At 57.6% G+C, this 25,519-nt stretch overlaps 1 protein-coding gene across 1 annotated transcript in view; it reads left to right on the forward strand.

The window, feature by feature from the left end:
• Window positions 1-18,320: 18,320 nt before the first annotated feature.
• LOC139022155 (scavenger receptor cysteine-rich domain-containing protein DMBT1-like) overlaps window positions 18,321-25,519 on the forward strand; it is a 53,319-nt gene continuing 46,120 nt past the window's right edge. The window contains exons 1-5 of the mRNA XM_070433229.1: window positions 18,321-18,364; window positions 20,545-20,592; window positions 21,380-21,427; window positions 23,609-23,656; window positions 24,444-24,491. Of these exons, the coding sequence (XP_070289330.1) occupies window positions 18,321-18,364; window positions 20,545-20,592; window positions 21,380-21,427; window positions 23,609-23,656; window positions 24,444-24,491 (236 nt within the window). The remainder of the gene's footprint in view (window positions 18,365-20,544; window positions 20,593-21,379; window positions 21,428-23,608; window positions 23,657-24,443; window positions 24,492-25,519) is intronic.

The raw sequence follows: 25,519 nt of genomic DNA on the forward strand, positions 1-25,519 counted from the left end.
CCAGGGATTTCAGTGAGTCTGAATCACGCCTGGGATGGAACGTGACAGGAAGAGGCTTTGCATGAGCCATCCTCATCCTTGTCCCTCTAGGGGGGTGGGCCAGAGAAGGGTCTCTGACCAGGTCCTTGTTAGACAAGGTTGGCTGGTGACTTGTCTACAGAGTGCTTCTGGGAAGAGGCTCAGCCAAGGCCCTACCCCGTTGCTATGGTCAGCCCTGGAGGCCTCCTGGGACCTGCTGAGAGCCCTGTGCAGACTCAGCCTCAGGGGATGAGAGTGCCCGTCCTCTCCTGGGTGGCAGATGTGGTCCCATCACCTCCGCTGCCTTGCCTCAAGTGAGGCAGGACCGAGGAGAAGGAATATGTGGCCAAGGAGGCCATGGTCTTGGCCTGTCCCCAGAGCCGTGGAACCCAGCCATGGGTGGACCTATGGATGTTGGGGGGCAGTCCTGCTCACCTCTCAGGCAATCCTGGGTCTCCCTACCTGGGAGCATGCTTAGAGCTGGCAGGACAGGATGTTCCCGCTCCTTTCCCCGTGAAGGAGATGAATCCCTGGGCGTGTCCAAACCTGACCGCCTGGCCTGAGGCATGGCTGTGAGAAAGGCCCTGTGTCTAGAACCGGCCTCGGGCCTGGAGCTCAGCACAGACATGCAGAGGTGTCCCTATGGCCCCTGAAGCCAGCTCACTGCCACCTAGAGGGTGTCTGGGGATTCCTTCCAGGGCAGCTGGCCCCTGGGAGTGGGCGTTGGTAAGCACCTCCCCTCTGTGAGGATGGTGTCACCTGGGGGCTCCAAGATAGTGAAGCAGAGGGGACAACCTGAGAACACAGAGGTCCTTAGTGAAGGACAGAGAGAGTGGGAGGGAGCAGGGGGAGGTGGGACATGGCAGGTGGCCAATGAATGGAAGGAACCAATTGGGGCTTTGGGGATGGGGTATGAGGACCCCATGGAAAACTCTAGAAATTGGTTGAAACTCTCAATATCAGAATGTTCAAGGCTGAAACATGAGTGTGCACTTTGATTGACCCCATTTGTTGGGGTCATTCCCCGTTCAATCAGTGGGGTCAACACCAGGGCCCTCGTGGCCTGTCCCAGGTATGACACTGGCTTCCATACACTGGACAGGAAGTCCTGGGATTCCGGGAGGCAGGCCATGGCAAAGGGACAGAGGGTGTGGCTTTGGAAGGACTGCGAGGTTCAGGGCGGCACCTCTGCGTCCACAGTGAGGCCATGTGCACGACTTCAGCCCTGTGTGTAGAAGTTGAGGGTCATCTACCGGGGACCTGGGCCGGGCCCGTGGGAGCTTGGAGCCTGACTGTCCTTTTGTTTTCCAAAGCTACTCAGGCCTCCACAGTCCCTGCCCCTCTCCTTGGATGTCCCTCTGTCCTGCCCACCTCTACTGGTCCGCATTCCCTAACTAACCAATGGCTCTTGCAAGCCCATCTGGACCACACATTTGCCCTCTGTGTCCTTAACTGTGGTGGTAAGAGGGTGTGATTCCAGAGACTCGGTCTGTCTATCCTCCTTTTGAGTTCTCATCAGATACATAGAGACTATCCCGGGAGAGAGTGGCCGGTGATCAAGAAGGGCCTTTCCTTCCATGGAGGTGGCCCCGTGAGTCCAGGCAGAGGAGGGTTTTGTGGGATAGTGGACAATGATGCCCACTGGTTTTCTGATGACGGGACAGCAGGCTTCTGGCTGCTTTCCTCCTCTCACACCTACCGCACGCAGAGGGCCAGGATGGTCACACCAGCATTCCTAGGTGGCAGAGACAGAGCCCGGAGATGTCAGTGAGCATGTGATGAGGGTCCTCTGGGTACCAGGACCTGTCATTGCCTACAGGATCAGGCACCAGGCCCTGACTCTTTCTATCCAATCTGTAGAGTCAGGCTAACACCTCAAGCCACCAGTCCTTGCCTGGCTCATGGGGGAGAGATGGGAAAGGCCTTCTGATGGGGAGGAACATGGCGGTCAGAGAAGTGGAGGGATGCGGCTGGGCTCTCCCAGGCCTTCGACCCTGATGACCCAGCAGAGCGGGAGGCTTGTGGTCAGGCAGGAAGCACGTGAAGGAGGCCCATGGGAAAGTCACGCTGACTGACCCACCCTTTTGGGAAGGACTTCTTTCCTGAGGCCTCACCACGGCTTTTCTCTCTCTTGTCCCTTCCAGACTCATGGAGAACTGCTTCCACAAGTTTCTATCCTCCAACAGCAACAGGTACAGGACCCTCCACCCTCCCAGGGCTTCTCTCTGAGTCTGAATCACGCCTGGGATGGAATGTGACAGGAAGAGGCTCTGCATGGGCCATCCTCATCTTTGTCCCTTAAGGGGGTGGGGCCAGAGGAGGGTCTCTGGCGAGGTCCTTGTTAGACATGGTTGGCTGATATCTTGTCTCCAGGGTGCTTCATGGAGAAGGCTCAGGCAAGGCCCTCCCCCGTTGCTCAGTGTCAGCCCTTGAAGCCTCCTGGAACCTGCTGAGAGCCATGTGCAGACTCAGCCTCAGGGGATGAGAGTGCCCGTCCTCTCTTGTCTCGCAGACTTGGTCTCATCACCTCTGAGGGCTTTGCCTCAAGTGAGGCAGGACCGTGGAGAAGAAATAAGTGGCAAAGGGGGCCATGGTCTTGGCCTGTCCCCAGAGACAGGGAACTCCACCCTGGATGGACCTGTGATAGCCTCCAGGTTCATTCACCAGGCTCTGACACTTTCTATTTAAGCTTCAGAGTCAGACCAACACCTCAAGCCACCAGTGAGTGCCTGGCTCATGGGGGAGAGACGGGAAAGGTCTTGTGATGGGGCGGTACTTGGTGGTCAGAGACGTGGAGGGATGGGGCTGGTCTCTCCAAGGCCTTTGAACCCGATGACCCAGCTGAGCGGGAGGCGTGTGGACAGGTGGGGAGCAAGTGCAGGAGGCACATGGGAAAGTCAGGCTGACCGACCCACCCTTTTGGGAAGGACTCCTTTCCTGAGGCCTCACCACGGCTTTTCTCTCTGTTGTCCCTTCCAGACTCATGGACAGGTCCTTCCACAAGAGTCTCTACTCCAACAGCAACAGGTACAGACCCTACACCCTCCCAGGGCTTTTCTGTGAGTCTGAATCACGCCTGGGATGGAACGTGACAGGAAGAGGCTTTGCATGAGCCATCCTCATCCTTGTCCCTCTAGGTGGGTGGGCCAGAGAAGGGTCTCTGACCAGGTCCTTGTTAGACAAGATTGGCTGGTGACTTGTCTACAGAGTGCTTCTGGGAAGAGGCTCAGTCAAGGCCCTACCCCGTTGCTATGGTCAGCCCTGGAGGCCTCCTGGGACCTGCTGAGAGCCCTGTGCAGACTCAGCCTCAGGGGATGAGAGTGCCCGTCCTCTCCTGGGTGGCAGATGTGGTCCCATCACCTCCGCTGCCTTGCCTCAAGTGAGGCAGGACCGAGGAGAAGGAATATGTGGCCAAGGAGGCCATGGTCTTGGCCTGTCCCCAGAGCCGTGGAACCCAGCCATGGGTGGACCTATGGATGTTGGGGGGCAGTCCTGCTCACCTCTCAGGCAATCCTGGGTCTCCCTACCTGGGAGCATGCTTAGAGCTGGCAGGACAGGATGTTCCCGCTCCTTTCCCCGAGAAGGAGATGAATCCCTGGGCGTGTCCAAAACTGACCGCCTGGCCTGAGGCATGGCTGTGAGAAAGGCCCTGTGTCTAGAACCGCCCTCGGGCCTGGAGCTCAGCACAAAAATGCAGAGGTGTCCCTATGGCCCCTGAAGCCAGCTCACTGCCACCTAGAGGGTGTCTGGGGATTCCTTCCAGGGCAGCTGGCCCCTGGGAGTGGGCGTTGGTAAGCACCTCCCCTCTGTGAGGATGGTGTCACCTGGGGGCTCCAAGATAGTGAAGCAGAGGGGACAATCTGAGAACACAGAGGTCCTTAGTGAAGGACAGAGAGAGTGGGAGGGAGCAGGGGGAGGTGGGACATGGCAGGTGGCCAATGAATGGAAGGAACCAATTGGGGCTTTGGGGATGGGGTATGAGGACCCCATGGAAAACTCTAGAAATTGGTTGAAACTCTCAATATCAGAATGTTCAAGGCTGAAACATGAGTGTGCACTTTGATTGACCCCATTTGTTGGGGTCATTCCCCGTTCAATCAGTGGGGTCAACACCAGGGCCCTCGTGGCCTGTCCCAGGTATGACACTGGCTTCCATACACTGGACAGGAAGTCCTCGGATTCCGGGAGGCAGGCCATGGCAAAGGGACAGAGGGCGTGGCTTGGGAAGGACTGCGAGGTTCAGGGCGGCACCTCTGCGTCCACAGTGAGGCCATGTGCACGACTTCAGCTCTGTGTGTAGAAGTTGAGGGTCATCTACCGGGGACCTGGGCCGGGCCCGTGGGAGCTTGGAGCCTGACTGTCCTTTTGTTTTCCAAAGCTACTCAGGCCTCCACAGTCCCTGCCCCTCTCCTTGGATGTCCCTCTGTCCTGCCCACCTCTACTTGTCCGCATTCCCTAACTGACCAAAGGCTCTTGCAAGCCCATCTGGACCACACATTTGCCCTCTGTGTCCTTAACTGTGGTGGTAAGAGGGTGTGATTCCAAAGACTCAGTCTGTCTATCCTCCTTTTGAGTTCTCATCAGATACTTAGAGACTGTCCCTGGAGAGAGTGGCCGATGATCAAGAAGTGCCTTTCCTTTCATGAAGGTGGCCCCGTGAGTCCAGGCAGAGGAGGGTTTTGTGGGATAGTGGACAATGATGCCCACTCGTTTTCTGATGACGGGACAGCAGGCTTCTGGCTGCTTTCCTCCTCTCACACCTACCGCACCCAGAGGGCCAGGATGGTCACACCAGCATTCCTAGGTGGCAGAGACAGAGCCCGGAGATGTCAGTGAGCATGTGATGAGGGTCCTCTGGGTACCAGGACCTGTCATTGCCTACAGGATCAGGCACCAGGCCCTGAATCTTTCTATCCAAGTTTCAGAGTCAGGCTAACACCTCAAGCCACCAGTCCTTGCCTGGCTCATGGGGGAGAGATGGGAAAGGCCTTATGATTGGGGGGAATATGGCGGTCAGAGACGTGGAGGGATGCCGCTGGGCTCTCCCAGGCCTTCGACCCTGATGACCCAGCAGAGCGGGAGGCTTGTGGTCAGGCAGGAAGCACGTGAAGGAGGCCCATGGGAAAGTCACGCTGACTGACCCACCCTTTTGGGAAGGACTTCTTTCCTGAGGCCTCACCACGGCTTTTCTCTCTCTTGTCCCTTCCAGACTCATGGAGAACTGCTTCCACAAGTTTCTATCCTCCAACAGCAACAGGTACAGGACCCTCCACCCTCCCAGGGCTTCTCTCTGAGTCTGAATCACGCCTGGGATGGAATGTGACAGGAAGAGGCTCTGCATGGGCCATCCTCATCTTTGTCCCTTAAGGGGGTGGGGCCAGAGGAGGGTCTCTGGCGAGGTCCTTGTTAGACATGGTTGGCTGATATCTTGTCTCCAGGGTGCTTCATGGAGAAGGCTCAGGCAAGGCCCTCCCCCGTTGCTCAGTGTCAGCCCTTGAAGCCTCCTGGAACCTGCTGAGAGCCATGTGCAGACTCAGCCTCAGGGGATGAGAGTGCCCGTCCTCTCTTGTCTCGCAGACTTGGTCTCATCACCTCTGAGGGCTTTGCCTCAAGTGAGGCAGGACCGTGGAGAAGAAATAAGTGGCAAAGGGGGCCACGGTCTTGGCCTGTCCCCAGAGACAGGGAACTCCACCCTGGATGGACCTGTGATAGCCTCCAGGTTCATTCACCAGGCTCTGACACTTTCTATTTAAGCTTCAGAGTCAGACCAACACCTCAAGCCACCAGTGAGTGCCTTGCTCATGGGGGAGAGACGGGAAAGGTCTTGTGATGGGGCGGTACTTGGTGGTCAGAGACGTGGAGGGATGGGGCTGGTCTCTCCAAGGCCTTTGAACCCGATGACCCAGCTGAGCGGGAGGCGTGTGGACAGGCGGGGAGCAAGTGCAGGAGGCACATGGGAAAGTCAGGCTGACCGACCCACCCTTTTGGGAAGGACTCCTTTCCTGAGGCCTCACCATGGCTTTTCTCTCTGTTGTCCCTTCCAGACTCATGGACAGGTCCTTCCACAAGAGTCTCTACTCCAACAGCAACAGGTACAGACCCTACACCCTCCCAGGGATTTCAGTGAGTCTGAATCACGCCTGGGATGGAACGTGACAGGAAGAGGCTTTGCATGAGCCATCCTCATCCTTGTCCCTCTAGGGGGGTGGGCCAGAGAAGGGTCTCTGACCAGGTCCTTGTTAGACAAGGTTGGCTGGTGACTTGTCTACAGAGTGCTTCTGGGAAGAGGCTCAGCCAAGGCCCTACCCCGTTGCTATGGTCAGCCCTGGAGGCCTCCTGGGACCTGCTGAGAGCCCTGTGCAGACTCAGCCTCAGGGGATGAGAGTGCCCGTCCTCTCCTGGGTGGCAGATGTGGTCCCATCACCTCCGCTGCCTTGCCTCAAGTGAGGCAGGACCGAGGAGAAGGAATATGTGGCCAAGGAGGCCATGGTCTTGGCCTGTCCCCAGAGCCGTGGAACCCAGCCATGGGTGGACCTATGGATGTTGGGGGGCAGTCCTGCTCACCTCTCAGGCAATCCTGGGTCTCCCTACCTGGGAGCATGCTTAGAGCTGGCAGGACAGGATGTTCCCGCTCCTTTCCCCGTGAAGGAGATGAATCCCTGGGCGTGTCCAAACCTGACCGCCTGGCCTGAGGCATGGCTGTGAGAAAGGCCCTGTGTCTAGAACCGGCCTCGGGCCTGGAGCTCAGCACAGACATGCAGAGGTGTCCCTATGGCCCCTGAAGCCAGCTCACTGCCACCTAGAGGGTGTCTGGGGATTCTTTCAGGGCAGCTGGCCCCTGGGAGTGGGCGTTGGTAAGCACCTCCCCTCTGTGAGGATGGTGTCACCTGGGGGCTCCAAGATAGTGAAGCAGAGGGGACAACCTGAGAACACAGAGGTCCTTAGTGAAGGACAGAGAGAGTGGGAGGGAGCAGGGGGAGGTGGGACATGGCAGGTGGCCAATGAATGGAAGGAACCAATTGGGGCTTTGGGGATGGGGTATGAGGACCCCATGGAAAACTCTAGAAATTGGTTGAAACTCTCAATATCAGAATGTTTAAGGCTGAAACATGAGTGTGCACTTTGATTGACCCCATTTGTTGGGGTCATTCCCCGTTCAATCAGTGGGGTCAACACCAGGGCCCTGGTGGCCTGTCCCAGGTATGACACTGGCTTCCATACACTGGACAGGAAGTCCTCGGATTCCGGGAGGCAGGCCATGGCAAAGGGACAGAGGGTGTGGCTTTGGAAGGACTGCGAGGTTCAGGGCGGCACCTCTGCGTCCACAGTGAGGCCATGTGCACGACTTCAGCTCTGTGTGTAGAAGTTGAGGGTCATATACCGGGGACCTGGGCCGGGCCCGTGGGAGCTTGGAGCCTGACTGTCCTTTTGTTTTCCAAAGCTACTCAGGCCTCCACAGTCCCTGCCCCTCTCCTTGGATGTCCCTCTGTCCTGCCCACCTCTACTGGTCCGCATTCCCTAACTAACCAATGGCTCTTGCAAGCCCATCTGGACCACACATTTGCCCTCTGTGTCCTTAACTGTGGTGGTAAGAGGGTGTGATTCCAGAGACTCGGTCTGTCTATCCTCCTTTTGAGTTCTCATCAGATACTTAGAGACTATCCCGGGAGAGAGTGGCCGGTGATCAAGAAGGGCCTTTCCTTCCATGGAGGTGGCCCCGTGAGTCCAGGCAGAGGAGGGTTTTGTGGGATAGTGGACAATGATGCCCACTGGTTTTCTGATGACGGGACAGCAGGCTTCTGGCTGCTTTCCTCCTCTCACACCTACCGCACGCAGAGGGCCAGGGTGGTCACACCAGCATTCCTAGGTGGCAGAGACAGAGCCCGGAGATGTCAGTGAGCATGTGATGAGGGTCCTCTGGGTACCAGGACCTGTCATTGCCTACAGGATCAGGCACCAGGCCCTGACTCTTTCTATCCAATCTGTAGAGTCAGGCTAACACCTCAAGCCACCAGTCCTTGCCTGGCTCATGGGGGAGAGATGGGAAAGGCCTTCTGATGGGGAGGAACATGGCGGTCAGAGAAGTGGAGGGATGCGGCTGGGCTCTCCCAGGCCTTCGACCCTGATGACCCAGCAGAGCGGGAGGCTTGTGGTCAGGCAGGAAGCACGTGAAGGAGGCCCATGGGAAAGTCACGCTGACTGACCCACCCTTTTGGGAAGGACTTCTTTCCTGGGGCCTCACCACGGCTTTTCTCTCTCTTGTCCCTTCCAGACTCATGGAGAACTGCTTCCACAAGTTTCTATCATCCAACAGCAACAGGTACAGGACCCTCCACCCTCCCAGGGCTTCTCTCTGAGTCTGAATCACGCCTGGGATGGAATGTGACAGGAAGAGGCTCCGCATGGGCCATCCTCATCTTTTTCCCTCAGTGGGGTGGGGCCAGAGGAGGGTCTCTGGCGAGGTCCTTGTTAGACATGGTTGGCTGATATCTTGTCTCCAGGGTGCTTCATGGAGAAGGCTCAGGCAAGGCCCTCCCCCGTTGCTCAGTGTCAGCCCTTGAAGCCTCCTGGAACCTGCTGAGAGCCATGTGCAGACTCAGCCTCAGGGGATGAGAGTGCCGTCCTCTCTTGTCTCGCAGACTTGGTCTCATCACCTCTGAGGGCTTTGCCTCAAGTGAGGCAGGACCGTGGAGAAGAAATAAGTGGCAAAGGGGGCCACGGTCTTGGCCTGTCCCCAGAGACAGGGAACTCCACCCTGGATGGACCTGTGATAGCCTCCAGGTTCATTCACCAGGCTCTTACTCTTTCTACTAAAGCTTCAGAGTCAGGCCAACACCTCAAGCCACCAGTGAGTGCCTGGCTCATGGGGGAGAGACGGGAAAGGTCTTGTGATGGGGCGGTACTTGGTGGTCAGAGACGTGGAGGGATGGGGCTGGTCTCTCCAAGGCCTTTGAACCCGATGACCCAGCTGAGCGGGAGGCGTGTGGACAGGCGGGGAGCAAGTGCAGGAGGCACATGGGAAAGTCAGGCTGACCGACCCACCCTTTTGGGAAGGACTCCTTTCCTGAGGCCTCACCACGGCTTTTCTCTCTGTTGTCCCTTCCAGACTCATGGACAGGTCCTTCCACAAGAGTCTCTACTCCAACAGCAACAGGTACAGACCCTACACCCTCCCAGGGATTTCAGTGAGTCTGAATCACGCCTGGGATGGAACGTGACAGGAAGAGGCTTTGCATGAGCCATCCTCATCCTTGTCCCTCTAGGGGGGTGGGCCAGAGAAGGGTCTCTGACCAGGTCCTTGTTAGACAAGGTTGGCTGGTGACTTGTCTACAGAGTGCTTCTGGGAAGAGGCTCAGCCAAGGCCCTACCCCGTTGCTATGGTCAGCCCTGGAGGCCTCCTGGGACCTGCTGAGAGCCCTGTGCAGACTCAGCCTCAGGGGATGAGAGTGCCCGTCCTCTCCTGGGTGGCAGATGTGGTCCCATCACCTCCGCTGCCTTGCCTCAAGTGAGGCAGGACCGAGGAGAAGGAATATGTGGCCAAGGAGGCCATGGTCTTGGCCTGTCCCCAGAGCCGTGGAACCCAGCCATGGGTGGACCTATGGATGTTGGGGGGCAGTCCTGCTCACCTCTCAGGCAATCCTGGGTCTCCCTACCTGGGAGCATGCTTAGAGCTGGCAGGACAGGATGTTCCCGCTCCTTTCCCCGTGAAGGAGATGAATCCCTGGGCGTGTCCAAACCTGACCGCCTGGCCTGAGGCATGGCTGTGAGAAAGGCCCTGTGTCTAGAACCGGCCTCGGGCCTGGAGCTCAGCACAGACATGCAGAGGTGTCCCTATGGCCCCTGAAGCCAGCTCACTGCCACCTAGAGGGTGTCTGGGGATTCCTTCCAGGGCAGCTGGCCCCTGGGAGTGGGCGTTGGTAAGCACCTCCCCTCTGTGAGGATGGTGTCACCTGGGGGCTCCAAGATAGTGAAGCAGAGGGGACAACCTGAGAACACAGAGGTCCTTAGTGAAGGACAGAGAGAGTGGGAGGGAGCAGGGGGAGGTGGGACATGGCAGGTGGCCAATGAATGGAAGGAACCAATTGGGGCTTTGGGGATGGGGTATGAGGACCCCATGGAAAACTCTAGAAATTGGTTGAAACTCTCAATATCAGAATGTTCAAGGCTGAAACATGAGTGTGCACTTTGATTGACCCCATTTGTTGTGGTCATTCCCCGTTCAATCAGTGGGGTCAACACCAGGGCCCTGGTGGCCTGTCCCAGGTATGACACTGGCTTCCATACACTGGACAGGAAGTCCTCGGATTCCGGGAGGCAGGCCATGGCAAAGGGACAGAGGGTGTGGCTTTGGAAGGACTGCGAGGTTCAGGGCGGCACCTCTGCGTCCACAGTGAGGCCATGTGCACGACTTCAGCCCTGTGTGTAGAAGTTGAGGGTCATCTACCGGGGACCTGGGCCGGGCCCGTGGGAGCTTGGACCCTGACTGTCCTTTTGTTTTCCAAAGCTACTCAGGCCTCCACAGTCCCTGCCCCTCTCCTTGGATGTCCCTCTGTCCTGCCCACCTCTACTGGTCCGCATTCCCTAACTAACCAATGGCTCTTGCAAGCCCATCTGGACCACACATTTGCCCTCTGTCTCCTTAACTGTGGTGGTAAGAGGGTGTGATTCCAGAGACTCGGTCTGTCTATCCTCCTTTTGAGTTCTCATCAGATACTTAGAGACTATCCCGGGAGAGAGTGGCCGGTGATCAAGAAGGGCCTTTCCTTCCATGGAGGTGGCCCCGTGAGTCCAGGCAGAGGAGGGTTTTGTGGGATAGTGGACAATGATGCCCACTGGTTTTCTGATGACGGGACAGCAGGCTTCTGGCTGCTTTCCTCCTCTCACACCTACCGCACGCAGAGGGCCAGGATGGTCACACCAGCATTCCTAGGTGGCAGAGACAGAGCCCGGAGATGTCAGTGAGCATGTGATGAGGGTCCTCTGGGTACCAGGACCTGTCATTGCCTACAGGATCAGGCACCAGGCCCTGACTCTTTCTATCCAATCTGTAGAGTCAGGCTAACACCTCAAGCCACCAGTCCTTGCCTGGCTCATGGGGGAGAGATGGGAAAGGCCTTCTGATGGGGAGGAACATGGCGGTCAGAGAAGTGGAGGGATGCGGCTGGGCTCTCCCAGGCCTTCGACCCTGATGACCCAGCAGAGCGGGAGGCTTGTGGTCAGGCAGGAAGCACGTGAAGGAGGCCCATGGGAAAGTCACGCTGACTGACCCACCCTTTTGGGAAGGACTTCTTTCCTGAGGCCTCACCACGGCTTTTCTCTCTCTTGTCCCTTCCAGACTCATGGAGAACTGCTTCCACAAGTTTCTATCCTCCAACAGCAACAGGTACAGGACCCTCCACCCTCCCAGGGCTTCTCTCTGAGTCTGAATCACGCCTGGGATGGAATGTGACAGGAAGAGGCTCTGCATGGGCCATCCTCATCTTTGTCCCTTAAGGGGGTGGGGCCAGAGGAGGGTCTCTGGCGAGGTCCTTGTTAGACATGGTTGGCTGATATCTTGTCTCCAGGGTGCTTCATGGAGAAGGCTCAGGCAAGGCCCTCCCCCGTTGCTCAGTGTCAGCCCTTGAAGCCTCCTGGAACCTGCTGAGAGCCATGTGCAGACTCAGCCTCAGGGGATGAGAGTGCCCGTCCTCTCTTGTCTCGCAGACTTGGTCTCATCACCTCTGAGGGCTTTGCCTCAAGTGAGGCAGGACCGTGGAGAAGAAATAAGTGGCAAAGGGGGCCACGGTCTTGGCCTGTCCCCAGAGACAGGGAACTCCACCCTGGATGGACCTGTGATAGCCTCCAGGTTCATTCACCAGGCTCTGACACTTTCTATTTAAGCTTCAGAGTCAGACCAACACCTCAAGCCACCAGTGAGTGCCTTGCTCATGGGGGAGAGACGGGAAAGGTCTTGTGATGGGGCGGTACTTGGTGGTCAGAGACGTGGAGGGATGGGGCTGGTCTCTCCAAGGCCTTTGAACCCGATGACCCAGCTGAGCGGGAGGCGTGTGGACAGGCGGGGAGCAAGTGCAGGAGGCACATGGGAAAGTCAGGCTGACCGACCCACCCTTTTGGGAAGGACTCCTTTCCTGAGGCCTCACCATGGCTTTTCTCTCTGTTGTCCCTTCCAGACTCATGGACAGGTCCTTCCACAAGAGTCTCTACTCCAACAGCAACAGGTACAGACCCTACACCCTCCCAGGGATTTCAGTGAGTCTGAATCACGCCTGGGATGGAACGTGACAGGAAGAGGCTTTGCATGAGCCATCCTCATCCTTGTCCCTCTAGGGGGGTGGGCCAGAGAAGGGTCTCTGACCAGGTCCTTGTTAGACAAGGTTGGCTGGTGACTTGTCTACAGAGTGCTTCTGGGAAGAGGCTCAGCCAAGGCCCTACCCCGTTGCTATGGTCAGCCCTGGAGGCCTCCTGGGACCTGCTGAGAGCCCTGTGCAGACTCAGCCTCAGGGGATGAGAGTGCCCGTCCTCTCCTGGGTGGCAGATGTGGTCCCATCACCTCCGCTGCCTTGCCTCAAGTGAGGCAGGACCGAGGAGAAGGAATATGTGGCCAAGGAGGCCATGGTCTTGGCCTGTCCCCAGAGCCGTGGAACCCAGCCATGGGTGGACCTATGGATGTTGGGGGGCAGTCCTGCTCACCTCTCAGGCAATCCTGGGTCTCCCTACCTGGGAGCATGCTTAGAGCTGGCAGGACAGGATGTTCCCGCTCCTTTCCCCGTGAAGGAGATGAATCCCTGGGCGTGTCCAAACCTGACCGCCTGGCCTGAGGCATGGCTGTGAGAAAGGCCCTGTGTCTAGAACCGGCCTCGGGCCTGGAGCTCAGCACAGACATGCAGAGGTGTCCCTATGGCCCCTGAAGCCAGCTCACTGCCACCTAGAGGGTGTCTGGGGATTCCTTCCAGGGCAGCTGGCCCCTGGGAGTGGGCGTTGGTAAGCACCTCCCCTCTGTGAGGATGGTGTCACCTGGGGGCTCCAAGATAGTGAAGCAGAGGGGACAACCTGAGAACACAGAGGTCCTTAGTGAAGGACAGAGAGAGTGGGAGGGAGCAGGGGGAGGTGGGACATGGCAGGTGGCCAATGAATGGAAGGAACCAATTGGGGCTTTGGGGATGGGGTATGAGGACCCCATGGAAAACTCTAGAAATTGGTTGAAACTCTCAATATCAGAATGTTCAAGGCTGAAACATGAGTGTGCACTTTGATTGACCCCATTTGTTGGGGTCATTCCCCGTTCAATCAGTGGGGTCAACACCAGGGCCCTCGTGGCCTGTCCCAGGTATGACACTGGCTTCCATACACTGGACAGGAAGTCCTGGGATTCCGGGAGGCAGGCCATGGCAAAGGGACAGAGGGTGTGGCTTTGGAAGGACTGCGAGGTTCAGGGCGGCACCTCTGCGTCCACAGTGAGGCCATGTGCACGACTTCAGCCCTGTGTGTAGAAGTTGAGGGTCATCTACCGGGGACCTGGGCCGGGCCCGTGGGAGCTTGGAGCCTGACTGTCCTTTTGTTTTCCAAAGCTACTCAGGCCTCCACAGTCCCTGCCCCTCTCCTTGGATGTCCCTCTGTCCTGCCCACCTCTACTGGTCCGCATTCCCTAACTAACCAATGGCTCTTGCAAGCCCATCTGGACCACACATTTGCCCTCTGTGTCCTTAACTGTGGTGGTAAGAGGGTGTGATTCCAGAGACTCGGTCTGTCTATCCTCCTTTTGAGTTCTCATCAGATACTTAGAGACTATCCCGGGAGAGAGTGGCCGGTGATCAAGAAGGGCCTTTCCTTCCATGGAGGTGGCCCCGTGAGTCCAGGCAGAGGAGGGTTTTGTGGGATAGTGGACAATGATGCCCACTGGTTTTCTGATGACGGGACAGCAGGCTTCTGGCTGCTTTCCTCCTCTCACACCTACCGCACGCAGAGGGCCAGGATGGTCACACCAGCATTCCTAGGTGGCAGAGACAGAGCCCGGAGATGTCAGTGAGCATGTGATGAGGGTCCTCTGGGTACCAGGACCTGTCATTGCCTACAGGATCAGGCACCAGGCCCTGACTCTTTCTATCCAATCTGTAGAGTCAGGCTAACACCTCAAGCCACCAGTCCTTGCCTGGCTCATGGGGGAGAGATGGGAAAGGCCTTCTGATGGGGAGGAACATGGCGGTCAGAGAAGTGGAGGGATGCGGCTGGGCTCTCCCAGGCCTTCGACCCTGATGACCCAGCAGAGCGGGAGGCTTGTGGTCAGGCAGGAAGCACGTGAAGGAGGCCCATGGGAAAGTCACGCTGACTGACCCACCCTTTTGGGAAGGACTTCTTTCCTGAGGCCTCACCACGGCTTTTCTCTCTCTTGTCCCTTCCAGACTCATGGAGAACTGCTTCCACAAGTTTCTATCCTCCAACAGCAACAGGTACAGGACCCTCCACCCTCCCAGGGCTTCTCTCTGAGTCTGAATCACGCCTGGGATGGAATGTGACAGGAAGAGGCTCTGCATGGGCCATCCTCATCTTTGTCCCTTAAGGGGGTGGGGCCAGAGGAGGGTCTCTGGCGAGGTCCTTGTTAGACATGGTTGGCTGATATCTTGTCTCCAGGGTGCTTCATGGAGAAGGCTCAGGCAAGGCCCTCCCCCGTTGCTCAGTGTCAGCCCTTGAAGCCTCCTGGAACCTGCTGAGAGCCATGTGCAGACTCAGCCTCAGGGGATGAGAGTGCCCGTCCTCTCTTGTCTCGCAGACTTGGTCTCATCACCTCTGAGGGCTTTGCCTCAAGTGAGGCAGGACCGTGGAGAAGAAATAAGTGGCAAAGGGGGCCACGGTCTTGGCCTGTCCCCAGAGACAGGGAACTCCACCCTGGATGGACCTGTGATAGCCTCCAGGTTCATTCACCAGGCTCTGACACTTTCTATTTAAGCTTCAGAGTCAGACCAACACCTCAAGCCACCAGTGAGTGCCTTGCTCATGGGGGAGAGACGGGAAAGGTCTTGTGATGGGGCGGTACTTGGTGGTCAGAGACGTGGAGGGATGGGGCTGGTCTCTCCAAGGCCTTTGAACCCGATGACCCAGCTGAGCGGGAGGCGTGTGGACAGGCGGGGAGCAAGTGCAGGAGGCACATGGGAAAGTCAGGCTGACCGACCCACCCTTTTGGGAAGGACTCCTTTCCTGAGGCCTCACCATGGCTTTTCTCTCTGTTGTCCCTTCCAGACTCATGGACAGGTCCTTCCACAAGAGTCTCTACTCCAACAGCAACAGGTACAGACCCTACACCCTCCCAGGGATTTCAGTGAGTCTGAATCACGCCTGGGATGGAACGTGACAGGAAGAGGCTTTGCATGAGCCATCCTCATCCTTGTCCCTCTAGGGGGGTGGGCCAGAGAAGGGTCTCTGACCAGGTCCTTGTTAGACAAGGTTGGCTGGTGACTTGTCTACAGAGTGCTTCTGGGAAGAGGCTCAGCCAAGGCCCTACCCCGTTGCTATGGTCAGCCCTGGAGGCCTCCTGGGACCTGCTGAGAGCCCTGTGCAGACTCAGCCTCAGGGGATGAGAGTGCCCGTCCTCTCCTGGGTGGCAGATGTGGTCCCATCACCTCCGCTGCCTTGCCTCAAGTGAGGCAGGACCGAGGAGAAGGAATATGTGGCCAAGGAGGCCATGGTCTTGGCCTGTCCCCAGAGCCGTGGAACCCAGCCATGGGTGGACCTATGGATGTTGGGGGGCAGTCCTGCTCACCTCTCAGGCAATCCTGGGTCTCCCTACCTGGGAGCATGCTTAGAGCTGGCAGGACAGGATGTTCCCGCTCCTTTCCCCGTGAAGGAGATGAATCCCTGGGCGTGTCCAAACCTGACCGCCTGGCCTGAGGCATGGCTGTGAGAAAGGCCCTGTGTCTAGAACCGGCCTCGGGCCTGGAGCTCAGCACAGACATGCAGAGGTGTCCCTATGGCCCCTGAAGCCAGCTCACTGCCACCTAGAGGGTGTCTGGGGATTCCTTCCAGGGCAGCTGGCCCCTGGGAGTGGGCGTTGGTAAGCACCTCCCCTCTGTGAGGATGGTGTCACCTGGGGGCTCCAAGATAGTGAAGCAGAGGGGACAACCTGAGAACACAGAGGTCCTTAGTGAAGGACAGAGAGAGTGGGAGGGAGCAGGGGGAGGTGGGACATGGCAGGTGGCCAATGAATGGAAGGAACCAATTGGGGCTTTGGGGATGGGGTATGAGGACCCCATGGAAAACTCTAGAAATTGGTTGAAACTCTCAATATCAGAATGTTCAAGGCTGAAACATGAGTGTGCACTTTGATTGACCCCATTTGTTGGGGTCATTCCCCGTTCAATCAGTGGGGTCAACACCAGGGCCCTCGTGGCCTGTCCCAGGTATGACACTGGCTTCCATACACTGGACAGGAAGTCCTGGGATTCCGGGAGGCAGGCCATGGCAAAGGGACAGAGGGTGTGGCTTTGGAAGGACTGCGAGGTTCAGGGCGGCACCTCTGCGTCCACAGTGAGGCCATGTGCACGACTTCAGCCCTGTGTGTAGAAGTTGAGGGTCATCTACCGGGGACCTGGGCCGGGCCCGTGGGAGCTTGGAGCCTGACTGTCCTTTTGTTTTCCAAAGCTACTCAGGCCTCCACAGTCCCTGCCCCTCTCCTTGGATGTCCCTCTGTCCTGCCCACCTCTACTGGTCCGCATTCCCTAACTAACCAATGGCTCTTGCAAGCCCATCTGGACCACACATTTGCCCTCTGTGTCCTTAACTGTGGTGGTAAGAGGGTGTGATTCCAGAGACTCGGTCTGTCTATCCTCCTTTTGAGTTCTCATCAGATACTTAGAGACTATCCCGGGAGAGAGTGGCCGGTGATCAAGAAGGGCCTTTCCTTCCATGGAGGTGGCCCCGTGAGTCCAGGCAGAGGAGGGTTTTGTGGGATAGTGGACAATGATGCCCACTGGTTTTCTGATGACGGGACAGCAGGCTTCTGGCTGCTTTCCTCCTCTCACACCTACCGCACGCAGAGGGCCAGGATGGTCACACCAGCATTCCTAGGTGGCAGAGACAGAGCCCGGAGATGTCAGTGAGCATGTGATGAGGGTCCTCTGGGTACCAGGACCTGTCATTGCCTACAGGATCAGGCACCAGGCCCTGACTCTTTCTATCCAATCTGTAGAGTCAGGCTAACACCTCAAGCCACCAGTCCTTGCCTGGCTCATGGGGGAGAGATGGGAAAGGCCTTCTGATGGGGAGGAACATGGCGGTCAGAGAAGTGGAGGGATGCGGCTGGGCTCTCCCAGGCCTTCGACCCTGATGACCCAGCAGAGCGGGAGGCTTGTGGTCAGGCAGGAAGCACGTGAAGGAGGCCCATGGGAAAGTCACGCTGACTGACCCACCCTTTTGGGAAGGACTTCTTTCCTGAGGCCTCACCACGGCTTTTCTCTCTCTTGTCCCTTCCAGACTCATGGAGAACTGCTTCCACAAGTTTCTATCCTCCAACAGCAACAGGTACAGGACCCTCCACCCTCCCAGGGCTTCTCTCTGAGTCTGAATCACGCCTGGGATGGAATGTGACAGGAAGAGGCTCTGCATGGGCCATCCTCATCTTTGTCCCTTAAGGGGGTGGGGCCAGAGGAGGGTCTCTGGCGAGGTCCTTGTTAGACATGGTTGGCTGATATCTTGTCTCCAGGGTGCTTCATGGAGAAGGCTCAGGCAAGGCCCTCCCCCGTTGCTCAGTGTCAGCCCTTGAAGCCTCCTGGAACCTGCTGAGAGCCATGTGCAGACTCAGCCTCAGGGGATGAGAGTGCCCGTCCTCTCTTGTCTCGCAGACTTGGTCTCATCACCTCTGAGGGCTTTGCCTCAAGTGAGGCAGGACCGTGGAGAAGAAATAAGTGGCAAAGGGGGCCACGGTCTTGGCCTGTCCCCAGAGACAGGGAACTCCACCCTGGATGGACCTGTGATAGCCTCCAGGTTCATTCACCAGGCTCTGACACTTTCTATTTAAGCTTCAGAGTCAGACCAACACCTCAAGCCACCAGTGAGTGCCTTGCTCATGGGGGAGAGACGGGAAAGGTCTTGTGATGGGGCGGTACTTGGTGGTCAGAGACGTGGAGGGATGGGGCTGGTCTCTCCAAGGCCTTTGAACCCGATGACCCAGCTGAGCGGGAGGCGTGTGGACAGGCGGGGAGCAAGTGCAGGAGGCACATGGGAAAGTCAGGCTGACCGACCCACCCTTTTGGGAAGGACTCCTTTCCTGAGGCCTCACCATGGCTTTTCTCTCTGTTGTCCCTTCCAGACTCATGGACAGGTCCTTCCACAAGAGTCTCTACTCCAACAGCAACAGGTACAGACCCTACACCCTCCCAGGGATTTCAGTGAGTCTGAATCACGCCTGGGATGGAACGTGACAGGAAGAGGCTTTGCATGAGCCATCCTCATCCTTGTCCCTCTAGGGGGGTGGGCCAGAGAAGGGTCTCTGACCAGGTCCTTGTTAGACAAGGTTGGCTGGTGACTTGTCTACAGAGTGCTTCTGGGAAGAGGCTCAGCCAAGGCCCTACCCCGTTGCTATGGTCAGCCCTGGAGGCCTCCTGGGACCTGCTGAGAGCCCTGTGCAGACTCAGCCTCAGGGGATGAGAGTGCCCGTCCTCTCCTGGGTGGCAGATGTGGTCCCATCACCTCCGCTGCCTTGCCTCAAGTGAGGCAGGACCGAGGAGAAGGAATATGTGGCCAAGGAGGCCATGGTCTTGGCCTGTCCCCAGAGCCGTGGAACCCAGCCATGGGTGGACCTATGGATGTTGGGGGGCAGTCCTGCTCACCTCTCAGGCAATCCTGGGTCTCCCTACCTGGGAGCATGCTTAGAGCTGGCAGGACAGGATGTTCCCGCTCCTTTCCCCGTGAAGGAGATGAATCCCTGGGCGTGTCCAAACCTGACCGCCTGGCCTAAGGCATGGCTGTGAGAAAGGCCCTGTGTCTAGAACCGGCCCCGGGCCTGGAGCTCAGCACAGACATGCAGAGGTGTCCCTATGGCCCCTGAAGCCAGCTCACTGCCACCTAGAGGGTGTCTGGGGATTCTTTCAGGGCAGCTGGCCCCTGGGAGTGGGCGTTGGTAAGCACCTCCCCTCTGTGAGGATGGTGTCACCTGGGGGCTCCAAGATAGTGAAGCAGAGGGGACAACCTGAGAACACAGAGGTCCTTAGTGAAGGACAGAGAGAGTGGGAGGGAGCAGGGGGAGGTGGGACATGGCAGGTGGCCAATGAATGGAAGGAACCAATTGGGGCTTTGGGGATGGGGTATGAGGACCCCATGGAAAACTCTAGAAATTGGTTGAAACTCTCAATATCAGAATGTTCAAGGCTGAAACATGAGTGTGCACTTTGATTGACCCCATTTGTTGGGGTCATTCCCCGTTCAATCAGTGGGGTCAACACCAGGGCCCTGGTGGCCTGTCCCAGGTATGACACTGGCTTCCATACACTGGACAGGAAGTCCTCGGATTCCGGGAGGCAGGCCATGGCAAAGGGACAGAGGGTGTGGCTTTGGAAGGACTGCGAGGTTCAGGGCGGCACCTCTGCGTCCACAGTGAGGCCATGTGCACGACTTCAGCCCTGTGTGTAGAAGTTGAGGGTCATCTACCGGGGACCTGGGCCGGGCCCGTGGGAGCTTGGAGCCTGACTGTCCTTTTGTTTTCCAAAGCTACTCAGGCCTCCACAGTCCCTGCCCCTCTCCTTGGATGTCCCTCTGTCCTGCCCACCTCTACTGGTCCGCATTCCCTAACTAACCAATGGCTCTTGCAAGCCCATCTGGACCACACATTTGCCCTCTGTGTCCTTAACTGTGGTGGTAAGAGGGTGTGATTCCAGAGACTCGGTCTGTCTATCCTCCTTTTGAGTTCTCATCAGATACTTAGAGACTATCCCGGGAGAGAGTGGCCGGTGATCAAGAAGGGCCTTTCCTTCCATGGAGGTGGCCCCGTGAGTCCAGGCAGAGGAGGGTTTTGTGGGATAGTGGACAATGATGCCCACTGGTTTTCTGATGACGGGACAGCAGGCTTCTGGCTGCTTTCCTCCTCTCACACCTACCGCACGCAGAGGGCCAGGATGGTCACACCAGCATTCCTAGGTGGCAGAGACAGAGCCCGGAGATGTCAGTGAGCATGTGATGAGGGTCCTCTGGGTACCAGGACCTGTCATTGCCTACAGGATCAGGCACCAGGCCCTGACTCTTTCTATCCAATCTGTAGAGTCAGGCTAACACCTCAAGCCACCAGTCCTTGCCTGGCTCATGGGGGAGAGATGGGAAAGGCCTTCTGATGGGGAGGAACATGGCGGTCAGAGAAGTGGAGGGATGCGGCTGGGCTCTCCCAGGCCTTCGACCCTGATGACCCAGCAGAGCGGGAGGCTTGTGGTCAGGCAGGAAGCACGTGAAGGAGGCCCATGGGAAAGTCACGCTGACTGACCCACCCTTTTGGGAAGGACTTCTTTCCTGAGGCCTCACCACGGCTTTTCTCTCTCTTGTCCCTTCCAGACTCATGGAGAACTGCTTCCACAAGTTTCTATCCTCCAACAGCAACAGGTACAGGACCCTCCACCCTCCCAGGGCTTCTCTCTGAGTCTGAATCACGCCTGGGATGGAATGTGACAGGAAGAGGCTCTGCATGGGCCATCCTCATCTTTGTCCCTTAAGGGGGTGGGGCCAGAGGAGGGTCTCTGGCGAGGTCCTTGTTAGACATGGTTGGCTGATATCTTGTCTCCAGGGTGCTTCATGGAGAAGGCTCAGGCAAGGCCCTCCCCCGTTGCTCAGTGTCAGCCCTTGAAGCCTCCTGGAACCTGCTGAGAGCCATGTGCAGACTCAGCCTCAGGGGATGAGAGTGCCCGTCCTCTCTTGTCTCGCAGACTTGGTCTCATCACCTCTGAGGGCTTTGCCTCAAGTGAGGCAGGACCGTGGAGAAGAAATAAGTGGCAAAGGGGGCCACGGTCTTGGCCTGTCCCCAGAGACAGGGAACTCCACCCTGGATGGACCTGTGATAGCCTCCAGGTTCATTCACCAGGCTCTGACACTTTCTATTTAAGCTTCAGAGTCAGACCAACACCTCAAGCCACCAGTGAGTGCCTTGCTCATGGGGGAGAGACGGGAAAGGTCTTGTGATGGGGCGGTACTTGGTGGTCAGAGACGTGGAGGGATGGGGCTGGTCTCTCCAAGGCCTTTGAACCCGATGACCCAGCTGAGCGGGAGGCGTGTGGACAGGCGGGGAGCAAGTGCAGGAGGCACATGGGAAAGTCAGGCTGACCGACCCACCCTTTTGGGAAGGACTCCTTTCCTGAGGCCTCACCATGGCTTTTCTCTCTGTTGTCCCTTCCAGACTCATGGACAGGTCCTTCCACAAGAGTCTCTACTCCAACAGCAACAGGTACAGACCCTACACCCTCCCAGGGATTTCAGTGAGTCTGAATCACGCCTGGGATGGAACGTGACAGGAAGAGGCTTTGCATGAGCCATCCTCATCCTTGTCCCTCTAGGGGGGTGGGCCAGAGAAGGGTCTCTGACCAGGTCCTTGTTAGACAAGGTTGGCTGGTGACTTGTCTACAGAGTGCTTCTGGGAAGAGGCTCAGCCAAGGCCCTACCCCGTTGCTATGGTCAGCCCTGGAGGCCTCCTGGGACCTGCTGAGAGCCCTGTGCAGACTCAGCCTCAGGGGATGAGAGTGCCCGTCCTCTCCTGGGTGGCAGATGTGGTCCCATCACCTCCGCTGCCTTGCCTCAAGTGAGGCAGGACCGAGGAGAAGGAATATGTGGCCAAGGAGGCCATGGTCTTGGCCTGTCCCCAGAGCCGTGGAACCCAGCCATGGGTGGACCTATGGATGTTGGGGGGCAGTCCTGCTCACCTCTCAGGCAATCCTGGGTCTCCCTACCTGGGAGCATGCTTAGAGCTGGCAGGACAGGATGTTCCCGCTCCTTTCCCCGTGAAGGAGATGAATCCCTGGGCGTGTCCAAACCTGACCGCCTGGCCTGAGGCATGGCTGTGAGAAAGGCCCTGTGTCTAGAACCGGCCTCGGGCCTGGAGCTCAGCACAGACATGCAGAGGTGTCCCTATGGCCCCTGAAGCCAGCTCACTGCCACCTAGAGGGTGTCTGGGGATTCCTTCCAGGGCAGCTGGCCCCTGGGAGTGGGCGTTGGTAAGCACCTCCCCTCTGTGAGGATGGTGTCACCTGGGGGCTCCAAGATAGTGAAGCAGAGGGGACAACCTGAGAACACAGAGGTCCTTAGTGAAGGACAGAGAGAGTGGGAGGGAGCAGGGGGAGGTGGGACATGGCAGGTGGCCAATGAATGGAAGGAACCAATTGGGGCTTTGGGGATGGGGTATGAGGACCCCATGGAAAACTCTAGAAATTGGTTGAAACTCTCAATATCAGAATGTTCAAGGCTGAAACATGAGTGTGCACTTTGATTGACCCCATTTGTTGGGGTCATTCCCCGTTCAATCAGTGGGGTCAACACCAGGGCCCTCGTGGCCTGTCCCAGGTATGACACTGGCTTCCATACACTGGACAGGAAGTCCTGGGATTCCGGGAGGCAGGCCATGGCAAAGGGACAGAGGGTGTGGCTTTGGAAGGACTGCGAGGTTCAGGGCGGCACCTCTGCGTCCACAGTGAGGCCATGTGCACGACTTCAGCCCTGTGTGTAGAAGTTGAGGGTCATCTACCGGGGACCTGGGCCGGGCCCGTGGGAGCTTGGAGCCTGACTGTCCTTTTGTTTTCCAAAGCTACTCAGGCCTCCACAGTCCCTGCCCCTCTCCTTGGATGTCCCTCTGTCCTGCCCACCTCTACTGGTCCGCATTCCCTAACTAACCAATGGCTCTTGCAAGCCCATCTGGACCACACATTTGCCCTCTGTGTCCTTAACTGTGGTGGTAAGAGGGTGTGATTCCAGAGACTCGGTCTGTCTATCCTCCTTTTGAGTTCTCATCAGATACTTAGAGACTATCCCGGGAGAGAGTGGCCGGTGATCAAGAAGGGCCTTTCCTTCCATGGAGGTGGCCCCGTGAGTCCAGGCAGAGGAGGGTTTTGTGGGATAGTGGACAATGATGCCCACTGGTTTTCTGATGACGGGACAGCAGGCTTCTGGCTGCTTTCCTCCTCTCACACCTACCGCACGCAGAGGGCCAGGATGGTCACACCAGCATTCCTAGGTGGCAGAGACAGAGCCCGGAGATGTCAGTGAGCATGTGATGAGGGTCCTCTGGGTACCAGGACCTGTCATTGCCTACAGGATCAGGCACCAGGCCCTGACTCTTTCTATCCAATCTGTAGAGTCAGGCTAACACCTCAAGCCACCAGTCCTTGCCTGGCTCATGGGGGAGAGATGGGAAAGGCCTTCTGATGGGGAGGAACATGGCGGTCAGAGAAGTGGAGGGATGCGGCTGGGCTCTCCCAGGCCTTCGACCCTGATGACCCAGCAGAGCGGGAGGCTTGTGGTCAGGCAGGAAGCACGTGAAGGAGGCCCATGGGAAAGTCACGCTGACTGACCCACCCTTTTGGGAAGGACTTCTTTCCTGAGGCCTCACCACGGCTTTTCTCTCTCTTGTCCCTTCCAGACTCATGGAGAACTGCTTCCACAAGTTTCTATCCTCCAACAGCAACAGGTACAGGACCCTCCACCCTCCCAGGGCTTCTCTCTGAGTCTGAATCACGCCTGGGATGGAATGTGACAGGAAGAGGCTCTGCATGGGCCATCCTCATCTTTGTCCCTTAAGGGGGTGGGGCCAGAGGAGGGTCTCTGGCGAGGTCCTTGTTAGACATGGTTGGCTGATATCTTGTCTCCAGGGTGCTTCATGGAGAAGGCTCAGGCAAGGCCCTCCCCCGTTGCTCAGTGTCAGCCCTTGAAGCCTCCTGGAACCTGCTGAGAGCCATGTGCAGACTCAGCCTCAGGGGATGAGAGTGCCCGTCCTCTCTTGTCTCGCAGACTTGGTCTCATCACCTCTGAGGGCTTTGCCTCAAGTGAGGCAGGACCGTGGAGAAGAAATAAGTGGCAAAGGGGGCCACGGTCTTGGCCTGTCCCCAGAGACAGGGAACTCCACCCTGGATGGACCTGTGATAGCCTCCAGGTTCATTCACCAGGCTCTGACACTTTCTATTTAAGCTTCAGAGTCAGACCAACACCTCAAGCCACCAGTGAGTGCCTTGCTCATGGGGGAGAGACGGGAAAGGTCTTGTGATGGGGCGGTACTTGGTGGTCAGAGACGTGGAGGGATGGGGCTGGTCTCTCCAAGGCCTTTGAACCCGATGACCCAGCTGAGCGGGAGGCGTGTGGACAGGCGGGGAGCAAGTGCAGGAGGCACATGGGAAAGTCAGGCTGACCGACCCACCCTTTTGGGAAGGACTCCTTTCCTGAGGCCTCACCATGGCTTTTCTCTCTGTTGTCCCTTCCAGACTCATGGACAGGTCCTTCCACAAGAGTCTCTACTCCAACAGCAACAGGTACAGACCCTACACCCTCCCAGGGATTTCAGTGAGTCTGAATCACGCCTGGGATGGAACGTGACAGGAAGAGGCTTTGCATGAGCCATCCTCATCCTTGTCCCTCTAGGGGGGTGGGCCAGAGAAGGGTCTCTGACCAGGTCCTTGTTAGACAAGGTTGGCTGGTGACTTGTCTACAGAGTGCTTCTGGGAAGAGGCTCAGCCAAGGCCCTACCCCGTTGCTATGGTCAGCCCTGGAGGCCTCCTGGGACCTGCTGAGAGCCCTGTGCAGACTCAGCCTCAGGGGATGAGAGTGCCCGTCCTCTCCTGGGTGGCAGATGTGGTCCCATCACCTCCGCTGCCTTGCCTCAAGTGAGGCAGGACCGAGGAGAAGGAATATGTGGCCAAGGAGGCCATGGTCTTGGCCTGTCCCCAGAGCCGTGGAACCCAGCCATGGGTGGACCTATGGATGTTGGGGGGCAGTCCTGCTCACCTCTCAGGCAATCCTGGGTCTCCCTACCTGGGAGCATGCTTAGAGCTGGCAGGACAGGATGTTCCCGCTCCTTTCCCCGTGAAGGAGATGAATCCCTGGGCGTGTCCAAACCTGACCGCCTGGCCTAAGGCATGGCTGTGAGAAAGGCCCTGTGTCTAGAACCGGCCTCGGGCCTGGAGCTCAGCACAGACATGCAGAGGTGTCCCTATGGCCCCTGAAGCCAGCTCACTGCCACCTAGAGGGTGTCTGGGGATTCTTTCAGGGCAGCTGGCCCCTGGGAGTGGGCGTTGGTAAGCACCTCCCCTCTGTGAGGATGGTGTCACCTGGGGGCTCCAAGATAGTGAAGCAGAGGGGACAACCTGAGAACACAGAGGTCCTTAGTGAAGGACAGAGAGAGTGGGAGGGAGCAGGGGGAGGTGGGACATGGCAGGTGGCCAATGAATGGAAGGAACCAATTGGGGCTTTGGGGATGGGGTATGAGGACCCCATGGAAAACTCTAGAAATTGGTTGAAACTCTCAATATCAGAATGTTCAAGGCTGAAACATGAGTGTGCA

This window comes from Myotis yumanensis, unplaced genomic scaffold (assembly GCF_028538775.1).
Source record: "Myotis yumanensis isolate MYYU_CA2020_CCGP unplaced genomic scaffold, mMyoYum1.0.hap1 SCAF_13, whole genome shotgun sequence".
In the NCBI taxonomy this organism is placed as follows: Eukaryota; Metazoa; Chordata; class Mammalia; order Chiroptera; family Vespertilionidae; genus Myotis; species Myotis yumanensis.